The sequence below is a fragment of the Mustela nivalis genome (genome assembly GCF_964662115.1).
Source record: "Mustela nivalis genome assembly, chromosome: 4".
In the NCBI taxonomy this organism is placed as follows: Eukaryota; Metazoa; Chordata; class Mammalia; order Carnivora; family Mustelidae; genus Mustela; species Mustela nivalis.
In genome coordinates, this window is record NC_139023.1 from 81,883,947 (window position 1) to 81,902,173 (window position 18,227).

At 39.4% G+C, this 18,227-nt stretch overlaps 2 protein-coding genes across 3 annotated transcripts in view; one reads left to right on the forward strand and one right to left on the reverse strand.

Moving 5' to 3' along the window:
- The window catches only part of HSPA4L (heat shock protein family A (Hsp70) member 4 like), a 48,045-nt gene extending 38,042 nt beyond the window's left edge, over positions 1-10,003 (reverse strand). Inside the window, exons 1-2 of one of the 2 annotated variants that reach the window (XM_082727562.1) lie at positions 9,607-10,003; positions 8,219-8,416 (exon numbers count right to left, since the gene is read on the reverse strand). In XM_082727562.1, coding sequence (XP_082583688.1) covers positions 8,219-8,416; positions 9,607-9,857 — 449 coding nt within the window. In that variant the 5' untranslated portion in view covers positions 9,858-10,003. Of the gene's footprint in view, positions 1-8,218; positions 8,417-9,040; positions 9,271-9,606 lie in introns of those variants that run through there. The other variant, XM_082727563.1, reaches the window with a different exon arrangement.
- Positions 1-18,227, forward strand: part of LOC309863077 (uncharacterized protein) — a 185,611-nt gene that overhangs the window by 80,590 nt on the left and 86,794 nt on the right. Inside the window, exon 4 of the mRNA XM_082727576.1 lies at positions 698-778. Coding sequence (XP_082583702.1) covers positions 698-778 — 81 coding nt within the window. The remainder of the gene's footprint in view (positions 1-697; positions 779-18,227) is intronic.

Sequence of the window (18,227 nt, forward strand, 5' to 3'; positions counted from 1 at the left end):
AAGGGCTTAACACTCCTTCCTTGATTTTCTTTCAAATAGATTCTGGAATCAAAATACCTACCATCTCTCAAAACTTTTACCTGACTTTACGAACACAAGGAAAATAAACACATTATACCATACCTCAGAGGCTGACATAAAAATTTTAATAGAAAGGATATTCAATACTTTACCCAAATATATACTGTATAATCCATTTATATCATACTTTCTATACTTTATTTCAACTGTTATTTAGAAATTCCATCTTATATCTAAAAACAAACTTTACAATGCAGTTTAAATCTCTAATTTCCAATCTGATATTGCCACCACAGTGGTAATCCCAGATTCTCAGAAAATGCCACAAACTTCTAAACAAACAAAATTTCTAAATGTCCTAAATGTCACTTTTGGTAGACGAGGGGCATAAAAATCAAATGGCAAGTGTTAATTTAAGAAAGTTGTATTTTGCGGCATCTGGGTGGCTCAGTGAAGCATCCAACTCTTGATTCTGGCTCAGGTCATAATCTCAGGGTTGTGAGATCAAGCACCACTTGGGCTCCACCCTCAGTGGAGAATCTGCTTGAGATTCTCCCTCTCTACCTCTGACCACCCCCATAAGCATGCTATCTCAAATAAATCTTTAAAAAACAAAACAAAACTGTATTTGCATTTTCCCTTAAAACTTAAGATTAATTTTCTTTTTCTCTTATAGAGCCTATTTTTATAAAGCCAAGCATGATCAGGCTGGAGAAAACACATACTGCCAGAAGACTATAGATTTCTCACCTAAGAGGTCAGTACTCTTTAAATTTGTTCACTTTGTCAGTCTCCACGAAGGATTCAAAGTCTCTTGACTGTACCACTTTCATTTTAAAAATAACCCTATTTTAAAAATTGTCGGCTTTCCCTTGCCAGTTTCCATAAAATCAAAATTACTATTTATAGTCTTATGTTATCAAGTACATATTAAGAAAACAATAGCAGGATGAATAATGATATGAAAGGGCCATCAATTGATTTAAGTCAGGCAGTCATCTCCTGAGATTCCAGAAGCACTCCCCCCATTCCTCACCCCCAGAGTGTCAACCAAAAATGTACCTTCAGATATTGTCAAATGTGCCCTAAGGCGCAAAATTTCCACCTGAGACCACTGCCTTATAGCATCATTTTCCAAATACTGTTCTATGGAATATAATTCCTTGGAGATTCAAGTAAGTTGGGAAAAACATTCTTTCCTGGGAGCGTTTCAATGTCTATAAACAAATAAGCGGATTTGAGAAGCTCTGCAGTAAAGAAAACATATGGTTCTTTTTCAAGGTTAACTATCTCGAAAAAAAATTGCCCCAGAAGAAGTGGGGGAGGAATGTTCTCCAAAAGACTTCTGATTGCCATTTGCTTTCGAGCTTGCCACTTAGAAAAATAAGACAATTTTTTTTTTAAAGATTTTTTCTTTATTTATCTGACAGAGATCACAAGTAGGCAGAGAGGCAGGCAGAGAGAGAGGAGGAAGCAGGCTCCCCGCAGAGCAGAAAGCCCAATGTGGGGCTCGATCCCAGGACCCTAGGATCACGACCCGAGCCGAAGGCAGAGGCTTAACCCACTGAGCCACCCAGGTGCCCCGACAATTTTTTTTTTTTTTAAAGATCTGAGAGAGGGAGAGCGTGTGCAAGCATGGATGCATGCACAGAGGGGTGGGGCAGAGAGGGAATCCTCAAACAGACTCCCAGCTGAGAGTGGAGTTGACTGGGGCAGGGGTGTTCTATCCCAGGACTCTGAGGTCATGACCTCAGCCAAAATCAGGAGTTGGCCACTTAACCTACTGAGCCACCCAGATGTCCCCCAAAGTAAGACTTCTTTTAGGCATACATGATTTAGTAATAACAAAAACTTTCCGGTATTTCAGTATGGACAATGGATAAAACTTTTTAAAATATAAAAAATAAAAATTTCTTTTATGAGTTTCTAAATGCTTTTAATAAATGTGCCTAATTCATAAACAAACTGGTTCATAACTTGAAGCTATTAACAGAAATCACACACAGCTGAACCCTGAACAATGAGGGAGTTAGGGGTGCTGAATCCCTACACAGAAGAAAATCCATGTATAATCTTTAACCCATACACAACTACTAATAGTCTACTGCTGACCAGAAGCCTTAATGATAAGTTAACACATGTTTTGTGTTATACACTGTGTTCTTATATTAAGCCAGAGAAAAAGAAACATTAAGAAAATTATAAGAGAAAATATATTCACAGTAATGTTCTGTATTTATGAAAACAAAACAAAAAGTCCACCTATAAACAGACCTCCATAGTTCAAACCCATATTGTTCAAGGGTCAACTATAATTACATAGACATATTTTAAAAGCTTATTAGTTACATTAAATTAGATGTATTTAACTATTAGATACATTATTTTAAAAGCTGATTATCTTAAAATTCCACAGGTCAAATTCCAATAGCAATGCACCATAATTTTAAAGTTCCTTTGATTATGATTGACTAGACAAGGGGTTTGCAAATTACCATTTGCCACCTATTTTTGTAAATAAAGCTTTATTGAACACAGCTATGCTGATTAATTTGTATTGTAGTGACTATATACGAAAGACTACCATAGCATGCTAAATACCTTAAACTCACAATAGTATGTAATTTGTACTTACAGTTCCTTGCCTTCTAGAAACTTTTCAGAATTCCTCATCCACAAATTCAAGGCAATAAATAATGATTTTGTTTTATCATAGAAAATATTCACACTAAAAGATTTTATAGTCCTAGCTTTGGCCTTCCTAATGTGTGAGCCATCTGTCTTTCCATTCTACTTAGCACAATTAAAAAAACAAACAACAAAAAAACCGAAGATACTCATTGAATTTTTGTTTTTGTCGATGGCAAAATAATAATTTGAAACATTCACTAATAGTGCAATTATCAATGGATGTACAGCCATTTATTTATTTATTTTAAAAGATTTTATTTATTTGACAGAGATCACAAGCAGGCAGAGACGCAGGCAGAGAGAGACAGGAAGGGAAGCAGGCTCCCCGAGGAGCAGAGAGCCCGATGCGGGGCTCCATCCCAGGACCCTGGGATCATGACCTGAGCCGAAGGCAGAGGCTTTAACCCACTGAGCCACCCAGGCACCCCGTACAGCCATTTAAATAAACAAGGTAAATTAGGTCAGAATGGCTAAAATCAACAAATCAACCAAGAGGTGCTGGCAAGGATGTGGAAAGGGGGAACCTTCCTGCACTGCTGGTAGGAATGCAAACTGGTGCAGCCATTGTGGAAAACAGTAGAGAGGTTCCGCTAAAAGTTAAAAATAGAACTACCCTATGATCCAGCAATTGCACTACAGGTATTTACCCAAAGAAGCTAGAATATTATGCTAAGTGAAGTAAGTCAGAGGAAAATAAATACTGTATGATTTCACTCATATGTGTAATTTAAGAAACAAAACAAACCAGCATAGGCTAAAAAAGACAGAGGCACACCAAGAAACAGATTCTGAATTACAGAGAACCAGAGGTGAGGTGGGTGGGGGGATGGGTGAAACAGGTGATGGGGATTAAGGAATGCACTTGTGATGAGCTCTGAGTGCTGTATGAAAGTGCTGAATCACTAAATTGTACACCTGAAATTAATATTACTGTGTTAACTGAAATTTTAAAACTTAAAAATTTTTAAATGAAGTAAATTAGAACTATACACACGAGTTTGAGATGTTCAAAATGTATTTTGAGAAAAAGTTGCAAAATACATACCATGTAATTCTACTTTCGTTAAAAAACACATAGAAAAACATACCAGTTATATACACATACACTTGTATAAAACTAAAAGCATACATACTTAAGTTTATTAGATGGCTGGGAAGAGCTGGAGATTTACTTTCTCAGATGTATTTAAAATATTTTAAATCAAAGTTAACATAAGCTCAAAGTAAGATATACAAAGCCAATTCATATGATATAAAGAATATTTAAATAAAACGTTAAAGCCTCCCCTCCCCCTCAACCTCCCCAACTGCTATCACCAAGAAAAGTTCTCCTCCTACCCAAATATAGCTACTATTAACTTCTGGAGTTTGGCATTTCCTATGTATAAAAATGTTTATTTTTAATAACCCAAAGTAAGTGATTTCTACCTGTATGCACTGAAGAGGACAGCTCAAAGTAAGGTAAAAACAGTATATTCCCATATTTCCAAATTATTCATACACTGGTAAAGAAACAGGGAAAAATGAGGACAGAAAACCAGAGAACTGAAAATTCAGTCTGATCATACAGAATTTTGAAAAATACACCTAACAAAAATGTCTTGAAATACTTTCATGTTAAAAAACTCCATTTTCCTTATTGTAAAATATGTTCATAAAAATTCAAAACCTTACACATTATGTGGTAAAAGCACGTCCTCCTAATGCTACCCACAAGAAATATGCAGTTTAGGGACGCCTGGGTGGCTCAGTTGGTTGGACGACTGCTTTCGGCTCAGGTCATGATCCTGGATTCCCGGGATCGAGTCCCGCATCGGGCTCCCAGCTCCATGGGGAGTCTGCTTCTCTCTCTGACCTTCTCCTCACTCATGCTCTCTCTCACTGACTCTCTCTCAAATAAATAAATAAAATATATTTAAAAAAAAAAAAAAAAAAAAAAAAAAAAAAAGAAATATGCAGTTTGTAGTTTACAATCTTCCACACTGCTTTCCTCCATATACTTATAATAACCTATTTTGTGTTGCTATGCATTTTAATGAATTTGTTAAACAAAATAAGATTTTTTACATGTTCTTAAAATAACTTAAAAGCATTTTAAAACAGTTCTTAGAAACTACTCAAAAACAGGTGAATTTATTGATACTAGAGCAAAGATGCTTCTCAGCCAGATACTTTGTTCCTTTGTTATGTCCCCATTAACCTAATATGGATATACTGTCCTTATACCAATGGATAATGGAAGGACTTTGGGGTTCTTGGGGTAAAAGAGGCCTGAAACTGAATCAGTTTCATTGCTTACAAGTTCTTGGCCAAAACAGTTAAGTTTGCTTTAGGCTTATGAAAAAAGCTAGTATTACCAAACTCACAGAATTGATATAATACATACGACAACAGAGGCACAACATTTGTCACATACCAATCACTATTATCAACAAAAGTTTTGTTTTAGCTGATCACATGCTTTAGTCTAATATTGAATGAAGGTTCTTGGCTACAGTTTTGTTTTCCCATGAAACTAATCACTTTGATATAATTAAGTCTGGGATGGAAATTCCAATCCCCTACATCTATGCTTAATTGAACAATACAAACATCCCAAAATGTGCATATTCAGCTATTCTACTTCTAAGAATTAATTTGAAGAATTATAAGGGTCAAAAATTCAGTCACAAAGATAGTTATTGCAGTATGGCTTATAAAAAAATATAAACAACTTCACTATCCAAAAAGGGATGGAATAAAGGATTATACAAAAACACTGAAACTAATGGTACAGAAGTATGTATTACATAAAAGTTACCAAACAGGATATAAGTGCAAAAAGTATAATCCATCCTAGAAACACAGAGAAAACCACCTGGAAGTTTTATTTCTGGGCGGAGGAATTAAATTTTTCCTTTAATCTTTTAATGTGTCTACCTCTCTACAATGAACATGTACTATTTGTGAAACAACTGCTTTAAATAAGAAAATGTTCTGAAATTAATTTTCCTCTTCAACTTATGCATGTTAATTTCCTTCCCCCTCTTCAATTTAAGCATGGGAGGAGAAGAGCAGCTGGTCCAGGCCCTCCAACTTTACACAAGGCCAAAACTTAAGGAATTATCTTTTCCATTAAACTGTCCTTGGTTTATTCACCAGACCTTCCCATGTATAATCAAGTATGTTAAAGAATGAAAAAAATGTTAAAAAGCATAAATGCCAAAACGAACTAAATGGAACATTTCCTTCCTCTTTCCACAAGGTCCTTTTGTAATGTATTTGAAAACACCTATGTCTTATTACCTTGGTGTCAGTGAGTGGAACAGGGGAAAAAAGTTTTTGAAACCTAGTTTATATCATTAAATACTGTGATGTATTAGAAAATTTACAGGCTCTCTAATAGTTATGCTTTTTGCAAGATACATATTCAATAAACAAAGGTCCAGGGACCTGGAAAAGATATTTTTTCACTCAATAATTTTAAGTTCCACAGAGTAAATATAGTGTAAGAATAGACTACAGTGAAGTATTAGTTTAGTAACATAAAAGATCCTGAGGTAATAGTACACAGCCATGAAAAGAGGGGCAGAGTTGCTAACACAGCTAAGAATACTTCCGCCTTAGTCATTTTCTAGTTTGGACTAGGTTCACTAAATCAAGGTATTAGTGGCTCTTACACACAGATCAGAAATATATTAGATCTCAGCCGTGTAGAATTAGCCAATGTGTCTAAGAAACATGAAAATGAGCAGCCTAATTTTTAAAGAATTAAGTCTGGCCTGGTTCTTTAAAAAGTCAATGGACTTGCTACTAAGACTTCTGAGCCGGAAATGCAGCATCTTACAGTTCTGGTTTGTGATCTTTTAGGATAAGAGTTTAACGATTAGAGGAATATCCATGCTACCCCTCACTTTTTCTCCATGGTCTTAAGTCCCTGAAGCCAGAGACTGCCCCCCATTAACCTCTACTCTGCTGAAAGAGGACAATGGAATTTACTGCTTCTTTTCTGGCAGCCTCTATCTGTTGTGGCTTAAAACAAGATCTTCAGACATAAAGTCATGAAACAGTTCACAATTTCTGCTTGAGCCTCTCATTGTGGATAAAGGCTGGAAAAAGACATAAAAGCAAACAAAAGTTGTAACAGTAGTATGAGGATTGACTGATCTATGCTCATACCTGAGAATTTAAACATGTAAAATTTCAACAGAATATAACGTATATATCTAGAAAAAAGTGGTATAAAACCTTCCAGAATATTCTTTGAAAGAAACCAAAGGCACAGACTGCTTCAAGTCAGCTACTCTTCAACATCTTGACATATTTTTAAATTATTCATACAATCATAGTAATTTTATCATTTAAAGGCTTAGCTTAACACGGATCTTAAAATTAGTCTCATATTTATATATTTTGGGTCACCTTAAAGCATCAAATCAAGATGTTTAGTTACTTTTCCACAGAAAGACATGAACAGTTGGTTTCTTCACAAAATTACCAGTAACAGGAACTGACAATAAAAGGCTAATTTTTCATAGACCTGTCTTAATTACTCTAATTATTCTTTGCCAACAACATTCATAAACCAGAGAAACAATGGAACGTGTAGAAACATGTTTCCGTGGCATAACGCCACTCCTAAGTCTTTCATTAAGTGTTCATAAACGAATCACTCTACGATCCTGTTTATACAGGACACCCACCTCAGATTCTTCTATAATTCACTCTGTAGAAATTCGCTTTTGATAGGTTCTGGCTGCACTGCTTTTCATTCATGGACATACATTACCAATACAATTCAGGAGGCCAACAACTCCCATCCCCGATTTCCTATTAATGCATCATCAATATACGCCACTGGAAACCAGTCTAATTCCCACGAATTTTCAAGGACACGGGGTAAAACCCCGAACACCTCAACAACTTAGCAAAAAAAAAGGGGGGGGGCTTTCTGGGCCAGATGAACCTGCAACTCATCTTCTGATGTGTGCAGCCTAAGCTTTCCTTTTTCTTACTTTTCTGAAAAGCCGTCAGGCAGAGAGATGGGGAAAGGAGGAAGGGCGGAATGAAGAATTCTTTGCTCAGCTAATGGGAGATCCGCGCCCGAGGCCGGTAATCCCCAGCAAGCCCCGCTAGAGGTAACCAGACATCTTTTCATAGATTTGTTCAGGATATCGAGGAGGTTCTGCACCACGCAACCCCACCCCCCCGCCCCGGAAAACTAAAGCAGGCCCGCTGGGGAACAGAGGCAGGGTGGGGACGTGGGCGTGAGAGGGTACAGAAAGGAGATGCGCCAACTATTAGAGCGAAGTCCCTTGTCCTTTAAGGAAAGCAGCTTTGCAGGGCGACGAAGTCCGACTCCCACCTGGGCCCGCCAACCAGCGGTCTCCAGGGACTGCAGTTGATGGACTGCACCTGTCATCACAAGGTTCGGCGCGCAGCAGAAGCAGCCAGCAGGCGGGACCCACGCAGGGTCGGGAGGAAACGTTTGTTAGGGTCGGGGTTACGATCAAGCCAAGGCACTTACGGGGTACACCTGTCGCTGTACTCATTGGCGATGGTCTCGATGCCGCCACTCCTTGCTACAGCGATGTAGCAGTTGAGAAAGCCGAGGTCAATGCCAACCACAGACATCCCGCCGCCGAATCGTCGGGGAGCTGGTGCTGAAGCCTCCCGTGTGGGAACCGCGTCCTTTTCTGAGCTGTTGCTCCAAAAATCGGGACTCCTACGAGAAGCAGAGGAGAAATGACCCCAAGTCGCTACGCATTAAATCTAGGGCAGCGCGTCCGGGACCAGAGGAAGAGATAGAGGCCTCCCGCGCCGCAGGCTCCGCCGCCTCGGTCTCTCTCCACTGCGGTTCGACCGCCTCCAACCGGCAGTTACAGAGGTCTGCGCCTGCGCGCTCGGCCGCCGGGGAGGTGCGCGAGCGGCCGCTCTGCACCCGAGGCTGCTCCTCGCCTCCACTTCGGCCGCTTCCGTCAGTACTCGGGCAACGGCTGCCCGAGATGCCGAGGGTTCGAGAAAGATCTGGAAAATGGAGGCGGCCGAGCCGGCCTAGGGTGGGAGGGAGAAGGCGGAGCGGGGAGGATCAGGGAGGAGAGGACGGAAGGCAAAGGGAGTTTGCTCGCCATCGCGCGGCAGCTGGGAGAGCTGCGACTGGGTTAGGTGAGAGGCAGCCGGCCGACCCCGCGCGTTGCCAGCGTGTTTTGGGTTGTTTGTGGCAACCAGAGGCACGCCTTTTACAGCAGCTGGGTACTGCCTAGGCGTGCTCGAAGTGGGACGCGCAGGCCAGTAGACCTGCACCGCCTCTCTTTCCCGACGAAGTGCCACCCGCAGCCAGGGAACCCACCGGCCGGCCTCGCCGCCCCGAGGGGCCCATGTGCTGGCAGCCGGAGCGCTCGCAGTCTGGCCGCGCGGTCCTGCCGCCCGCCCGCCGCGCCCAGCTCTGTGAGGTGGCGCCCATTGTGCCGCATGGCGGCAGCCTCGCCTCTTCTGCAGGGGCGCCGGCGCTCGCGGGGAAAGGAGGCCTGTTCGTTTCATTTCCCGCAGTGTCCTGTGTGAAAGCCAGCTGAACAAAGTTGAGGGGTGTGTTTTTCCTTATCAGGGCCTGAAATGGCAAAAACCAAACTTCTACCAGGAAACAAGAGCACACTAACAATTCGACCTTCCTGTAACTTCCTTTAAACCATTATAAAGATGCAGTCTCCACTAACCCTTAACCTCTGAAGACCAGTTTCACAGAAAGCTGACCTTAAAATAAGTCTGACACTGTGATACCAGGCAAGACCATGCATTGCCTCCGGACTCTGCCTTTTGGTCGGTAGAAAAGGAGCCTAGTGTCGTCCCGCTGTCTGCCTTCATTTGACCTGCATCATTATCTAGCCGAAATTTAATCAAATTATAGTTTACACTTACAAAGTTTGGCTGTCTTGTTTCTCCTCGTTCACTTCTTCGTGGGTTTCCTGTTCCTTCTCACCCAATTCTTTATGTGTTCCGTGTTTCCTATTTGTTTCCGTCTTGACATTGATTTTTTTACCACTCTCATTCCTACTTGTTCTCTTCTTTAGAAAACTTAGACTTTTCACTACTATCAATGCGGTAACAGCAGCAGCAGCAAGTGTGGCTACAGCTCCTGCAGCTGTTGCTATGAGTAGCATGAAATCCATTTTCAGGGGTAATACTAAGGAGACTGGAATGTATGGTATTGTTTTGACTCCAGTCTTTCTGTGTTAAAGAATCCCATCTCTCTCCCGTGTCCGGAGCACACAGGAAGAGGGGAAGCTCCTGACTGACGCTCGCCAGTCCTCTTGGATGTGCCTAGACTGGGTGGGGGGCCTCCCAGCAGGCAGTGCGTGAGCAGAGCAGGGATTGGGTACTGCCGCCCGCAACAGAACCCTGGGCCCGCAGTCCTACTGGGCATCTCATGGCCTCTCGCTTTCCTCCCCAGATGCCTCTTCAGCTAGCATCCTTTTGAACCCGCCACCATCTAGATTTTTTTCCAGAATTATCTTGAAACTCTCCTACGACCATTTATTTATCCATGCTTTCTGTCTGTAGAATTTGAGGGCATGATGATGATTCATCTGTTAAAGAACACTTAAAACATTCGAGTAAAAAGAAACAGTTGAGGTCAGGAGCAAGGGGATATCACCACATTCTTTACATAACTGGGGAGGAAATCACAGAATCTAGTGGCTAAAAGCATGACAAGCTTTGGGGTCACATAGACCTGGATTGTTGTCCCAGGCTCACTTAACTTTGCCAAATTACCTAATTCACCAAGTCCTAGGTTCAAAATCTGTTAAAATGATGACAAATATACCTACCATGCTCTTTTTATGATTAAATAATGTAACAGTAGTGCCTTGCTGGCACTGAAAATGCAAAAATAAATAAATAAATAAATAAAATGAAAAAATGGAAGTTATGCCTGTTGCTAGAATATAGGAATTATACTGATTTATTTACACTGTTCCATGTATACAGCAGCCATGCTGTATTCTCATAAATTCCAGCATTTGTAGAGTTTCTTTTATTTCCTGTGTATAGAAACACCGGAAACAACTATTTTTTCTTCATTTTTAATCCTTCTACTTCTTGTTTTTTTTCTTATGTTGCCTAAACTCTCTAGTGTTGAATATGAGCAGTAATGATGAGCATCTTTGTCTTGTGACTAATGTTAAGTACTTGTACTTATGATGAAAGAAATTAAAATTATCCTCTTTTCCTAGTTTGCTAAGTTTTTCTCATATGTCGACATTGAAACAACAAATATTATTTATCAGGGCCCCTGGGTGGCTCAGTGGATTAAAGCCTCTGCCTTTGGCTCAGGTCATGATCCCAGGGTCCTGGGATCAAGCCCCCCATCGGGCTCTCTGCTCAGCAGGGAGCCTGCTTCCTCCTTCTCTCTCTCTGCCTGCCTCTCAGCCTACTTGTAATCTCTGCCTCTCAAATAAATAAATAAAATCTTTAAAAATATATATTACTTATCTATTGGTATGACATTTTTTTTCTCCCTTAATTTGTTAATGTGGTGAATATTAATAGATATTTCTAATATTCTTGTGTTCCTGGGACAAACCAGTTAGACCATGACATTCAGATTATTTTTAGATATATTGGATTTGGGTTATGACTATTTTATTTAGAATGTTTACATTTATAAGTAAGATTAAATTTTCCTTTCATTACTCATCTTGTGGATATCTGGATTATACTAGCCTCACAGAACTTGAGAGGTTTCCTCTCTTTTTTCTTTTCTCTGGCAAAGTTTTGGTAAAATAAGGCTGTAAATATCTTGACCTGGAATTTAGGAGATTTATGACCACCGGTTAAGTTTCTTTAGTGGTTATAGTCTATGTTTTCTATTATTTCTTGAATCAATATTTATATTTTTATTGACAATTTACCATTTCATCTAAGTTTTCACATTTGTTGGCATAAAGTTGATTATTCACTTGTGAGTTTTGAAATTTTCTTCTGTAGTTATATATCCACTTTTTCATTCTTGATATTGTTCATTTGAATCTTTTCTTCTTGGTTCTTTTTTCTGCTCTTTCATCTTTCTCTGCTCTTTATTATCTCCTTCTATATTTTTTATGTTTACTTTGTTTTTTTCCTGATCTCATGAGTTTAACACTTGTAGCATTAGTTTTCAGTCCTTCTTGTTTTCTAATAGGTATATTTGTAGCCATAAATTTCCTTCTAGATACCACTTTGGCTGAATCTCTATCTGAATTTTCGAACAACTGAGAAGAGTAGGCAATGGAGATAAAAAAAATCAATATTACTATTGATAAAACTGGTATTACAGAAATGCATGTGTCTTATAGGCTTATAAACACTGTACCCCAGAATTAAGCAGACTTACCTAGTTATAGTAAAACACATAGCTCCACACTGAGGCCTGTCCCTGAAAAAAATCCAAGAAAGAATGGATCAGAATGTGTAGGCTCTCAAGAGAAGTGAGAATGAGGCTTAATTATTCCCAAACTCATCAAGTTAAGTCACTTTCCCCACCAAAAAGTGTTTTAGCCAGTGCTTATTTAGGTTTGCCAATTTGTTCTTTGCTTACTGCATCCCATTCCTTCCTTCTGGGTTTTTAATTTTGGTAATTTTTTAAAAAGATATTATTCATTTACTTGAGGGAGAAAGAGAGAGCGATAGAGAGAAAGAACACAGGGAGAGGGATAAGCAGGATGCCCAATGTGGGATGAAATCCAGGGATCCCGGGATCATACCCCAAACAGAAGGCAGACCCCCCAACAAGCTGAGCCATCCAGGTACCCCTCAGTAATTATTTAAATAAAGTCCTCTAAGTGGTGAACTGGTTTGTTGTTCTCTGAAAAGAAAAAATTTCTTTATCCTAATTTTTGAATAATACTTTAGCCTTGTGTAGAATTCTTGATAGTTAGTTACTTTCCCAAAAGAGTTAATAAAACCAAAAGACAACTGACAGAACAGGAGAAGATATTTGCAAACGACATATCAGATAAAGGGATAGTGTCCAAAATCTATAAAGAACTTAGCAAATGCAACACCCAAAGAACAAATAATTCATTCAAGAAATGGGCAGAGGATATGAGCAGACATTTCTGCAAAGAATACATCCAGATGGCCAACAGACACATGAAAAAGTGCTCCACAACACTTGGCATCAGGGAAATACAAATAAAAACCACAATGAGATACCAACTCACACCAGTCACAATGGCTAAAATTAACAAGTCAGGAAATGACAGATGCTGGCGAGGATGCAGAGAAAGGGGAACCCTTTCTTGGTGGGAGTGCGAACTGGTGCAACCACTCTGGAAGACAGCATGGAGGTTCCTCAAAGAGTTGAAAATAGAGCTACCCTACGACCTAGCAATTCCACTACTGGGTATTTACCCTAAAGATATGAATGTAGTGATTCGAAGGGGTATGTGCACCCCAATGTTTATAGCAGCAATGTCCACAATAGCAAAACTATGGAAAGAACCTAGATGTCCATCAACAGATGAATGGATAAAGAAGATGTGGTATATATATACAATAAAATACTATGCAGTCATCAAAAAAAATGAAATCCTGCCATTTGCGATGGCATGGATGGAACTAGAGGGTATTATGCTTAGCGAAATAAGTCAATCAGAGAAAGATAATTATCATATGATCTCCCTGATATGAGGAAGTTGAGAGGCAAGTGGGGGGTTTGGAAGGTAGGAAAAGAATAAATGAAACAAGATGGGATCAGGAGGGAGACAAACTATAAGACACTTAATCTCACAAAACAAAGTTAGTGTTGCTGTGGGGGGTAGGGGGTAGTAGGGGTAGGGAAAGGGTGGTGGTGTTATGGACATTGGGGAAGGTATGTGCTATGGTGAGTGCTGCGAAGTGTGTAAACCTGGTGATTACAGACCTATACCCCTGGCACTAATAGTACATTATATGTGAATAAAAAAATAAAAAAATAATTTAAAAAATTAGTTACCTTCCCTTATCTTTGGGCTTCCATTTCTATTGAGACTAAATATTGTTCCTTTGAAAGTCATGAGTTTGTCTTTCTTTTTTCTTTGATATTTTGTAGCTTAATTATGTTGTGTCTAGGTGTGGATTTCTAAAAATTTATTCTGAAATTTTTGTTAACCTGAGGATGAATTGTTTTTGGTTTTTGGTTTTGGGGAGGGTTGGTACTGCAGAAGTCTCAGTACCTTTGAGTTATTTGCTTTGATTATTGCTTCTCATCCCTTCTTTTCGGTTTCTTTTGGATCTCCTGTTAAAATATATAGGTCTCTTTATTCTAACCTCTATGATTCTTAGCCTCTTTTTTTTAAATCTATTTTTAATTTCAAGCACTTTGTGATTTTTAAATGTTTGTTTTCAAACTTGTCTGTTCTTTATACTGTACTGTCTTATTTCTCCTCCTTTAAAAAATCTATTGTTTTAAATGTTCTAATTTTATAGTCTCTCTTATCACCTTTTTAGTTCTTGAGGGCTAATTCTGATTGTCTTATCTACCAACTCTGCCACAATGTACTTTCTTTCTTCCTCATAAGATTTAAATATTTGACCAAAAATTCATCTTCACTAAGGCAACTTTTACTGTAGGGTTTTTGTGTACCCTGGGTCATAGAAGTGTCCCAGAGATGTTTTGTATTTGTCAGAACCAGGAGACTTACTGGTCCTAGATCAGTCTTAATTTCTCAGTTTGGAGTTCATATACCATGCATATAGTGCTTATGTGTATACACGATTGGCTTTTGAACATCATGGATCTGAACTGCACAGGTCCACTTTTATCTGGATTTTTTTTTTTATTAACTACAGTATAGTACTATAAGTGAATTTTCTGTTCCTTATGATTTTCTCAGTACTTTTTTTTCTCTAGCTTTATTGTAAGATTACAGCATATAATATGAAAAGTGTGTTATCAGTAATGATTCTAGTCAACAGCAGGCTATTAAGTTTTTGGGAAATCAAAAATTATACTTGGATTTTTAACTATGCAGGGTCTTGGCCGCACTAGCTCTCATGTTTGTTCAAGGGTCAACTCTACTGTGTCCTGGCAGAAGTCTAGTTGTTTTGATTTCTCATAGATGACTTTTTCCCTACTCACTGCTTTGAGATGGTTGTCAGTCCATTTGTCTACTGTGGTTTGGTGCCCATTTCTCTAGTTTTTCTTCTTAAAATAAAAATAGGAGTCTCGGGGCACCTGGGTGGCTCAGTGGGTTAAAGACTCTGCCTTCGGCTCAGGTCATGATCTTAGGGTCCTGGGATCGAGCCCCGCATCAGGCTCTCTGCTCAGGAGGGAGCCTGCTTCCCTTCCTCTCTCTCTGCCTGCCTCTCTGCCTACTTGTGATCTCTGTCAAATAATAAAAATCTTAAAAAAAAAAATAGGAGTCTCTCACTCATATGTGGAATTTAAGAAACAAAACAGATGAACATAGGGGGGATAAGCAAGAAGTAAACCGTAAAAAAGGCTCCTTAAAATGGAGAAAAAACAGGATTGCTGGAGGGGTGGTGGGAGGAGGGATGGGTTAAATAAGTGATGGGTATTAAGGAGGGCACTTGTGATAAGTACTGGCTGTTATACGTAAGTGATGAATCCCTAAATCTACTCTTGAAACTAATATTACATTATATTTTAACTAACTAGAATTTAAATAAAAATTGAAACAAACAAAAAAGAAAGCATATGGGAATAGCCATATGCTTAACTCTTAAAAAAAATATTTTTTAAAGGGACACCTGGGGGGCGCCTGGGTGGCTCAGTGGGTTAAGCCACTGCCTTCGGCTCAGGTCATGATCTCAGGGTCCTGGGATCGAGTCCCGCATCGGGCTCTCTGCTCAGCAGGGAGCCTGCTTCCTCCTCTCTCTCTGCCTAGTTGTGATCTCTCTCTGTCAAATAAATAAATAAAATCTTAAAAAAAAAATAAAGGGACACCTGGGTGGCTCAGTCATTAACCGTCTGCCTTTGACTCAGATCATGATACCAGGGTCCTGGGATCAAGCCCTGCATCAGGCTGGGCTCCCAGCTCAGCGGGAAGTCTGCTTCTCCCTCTCCCACTCCCTCTGGTTGTGTTCCCTCTCTTGCTGTGTCTCTGTCAAGTAAATAAATAAAATCTTAAAAAAGAAAAAGAAAACACTCCTTCCAAGCTTTTTAGTACGCATGACATATTCAGCTTCAGTTCCCTTACCTTACCAGGGTCCAAGTTCATAATCCTATCCACATGAGGGTGTTGAAACTACTCTTAAGGTCTGTAGATGTTTCTGAATCCTCGGAGATGTTACACAGTATTAGCTCCCAGCAACATTCTTAGCCTTGAGTATCTTTGTAGCTGACATTTTTGTTAAAAAAAATTCTTTTGGATATATTTTATCCAATATCCAACATACCCAATATGTTCGTTATGTTTGTGGGGAAGGGTATCTGTGTAAATTCAATCTGCCACATTGCCAGATATTTAGCTCATATACTTGCGATAAATATTTGATCCAGAATCTCTACTTCAACTGGATTATTGCTGTAATTCGCTTCCTGGTCTCTCCACATTCAGTCTTTTCCCTATTTACTGTGCCAACCTGTCTTCCTAAAGCATTGCTTTGACTTTGTTATTCACTTGTTCAGAAAATTAGCGATGGTTCTTCCACTGTGTAAATTCTTCACTCTGGCATTCAAAGCCTCTCACAGTTTGACCTGCAACTTACTTTTTCAACTCTATTTCCTATCATTTTTCTACATCAACTATTTTACCTAGGCAGCTTGACCTCTTACTGTTGCTCAAATATGACAAATTTCTCTACCAAGTTTCTGGGCCACTGTCTTTCTCTGGAACATAGCTCAAATTTTACACCCTTATTAAAACCTTACCTTCAGGGGCGCCTGGGTGGCTCAGTGGTTTGGGCTGCTGCCTTTGGCTCGGGTCATGATCTCAGGGTCCTGGGATCGAGCCCCGCATCGGGCTCCCTGCTCCGCAGGAAGCCTGCTTCCCTCTCTCTCTCTCTCTCTGCCTGCCTCTCTGCCTACTTGTGATCTCCGTCTTTCAAATAAATAAATAAAATCTTTAAAAAAAAAAAAACCTTACCTTCAGTATTGTTTAAGGGTATCATGAGGCCTCCCAAGACTGCCTCAAGTTAACTGTTTCTTTCCTTTGCTACCATTTTGTACCTTTCTTTCTTATATTTTCCACATTCTGTTCTCCACCAGTTGTTTTGTCCATTTTACTAGATTATAACCTCTAAATTATGAACTTTACAAGATTATGTGTATAGGATGTGTTTTTGTATACTTCAAAACTAGCCAAGGCATTGAACTAAATAGTGTACAAAAAATACTTGTGAGATAAGTAGGAAATTCACCCTCATAATAAATGCTATGGTAGAGATTTGCATTGAAGTCTAGAAACTTCTGTGTTTGAAGGGCTAGAAATAGGACACCGGTCTGTCAAAGGAGGTATCCTTTGAAACAGGAAGAGCTCAGAGAAGGCAACTTTAGAATTACACCTTAAAAAATAAGTAACTTTCGAGATAGATAATGAAAAGGAGCAAGCTAATGGGCAAAGAGGAAATAAAAGTACAAAAAAGATAAATGACATTGAAAAATAAGGTCCAACGGCAAAGGCATCAAAAAGCATGTTGTGTTTGGGGATCAGAAGTTACTGGTAAGCCTTTAATGCCTAGGAGGACAGATAAGATACACAGCTTAAGTCCAAAGCTAGAGCACAAAGGATCCTGTATCCCACAGTAAGAATAAGAAGTCTTTCATTTATCCTGCAGGCTAGCCATTTACCTTTTCAAGAATGAAGACACATTTTTAAAATATTTTATTTATTTATTTGACAGACAGAGATCACAAGTAGGCAGAGAGGCAGACAGAGAGAGAGGAGGAAGCAGGTTCCCCGCTGGGCAGAGAGCCTGATGTGGGGCTCGTTCCCAGTACCCTGGGATCATGACCTGAGCTGAAGGCAGAGGCTTTAACCCATTGAGCCACCCAGGCGCCCCTGAAGACACATTTTTAATGTAACAAAAACTATGCCTCTCAAAGTAAGTTTTTAAAAGTTTTTATTGAAATAGGATGTCCATGTACTACCATGAGTTCAAGAATATTTCAATGCAATTTTGTATTCTGCTAATCCCCTAAACTTGTACATAAAGTAAACAAAATTGCTACATATACATAAAATCCTACTTTAAAATTCTATTTTCATTCTTAATTGGCATATGGACTCCTAAGTTACTTGCAAAAACTGCCCCCCAACCTTGCCCAATGCTGATGACCTCCAAGCCAGGAAGTAGTGCTATAACTTACTCAAAAACACTGAAATATATGGAGACTGACATGATCAGATTGAGAGTTTAAAAAAATACTCTGGTGGCAGTGGATTAGAATGGATTAGAGGACGGTGAGAATGGATACAAAATGTTAAGAGACTGTGGAAGACTACTAGCAGTCTTTCAAAATCTAATATTTTGTCTTGTACACATGGCTGCTGAACTGCAGACTATATTTCCCACCCTCTTTATAACTAAGTATGGCCATGTGACTGAAGTCATCA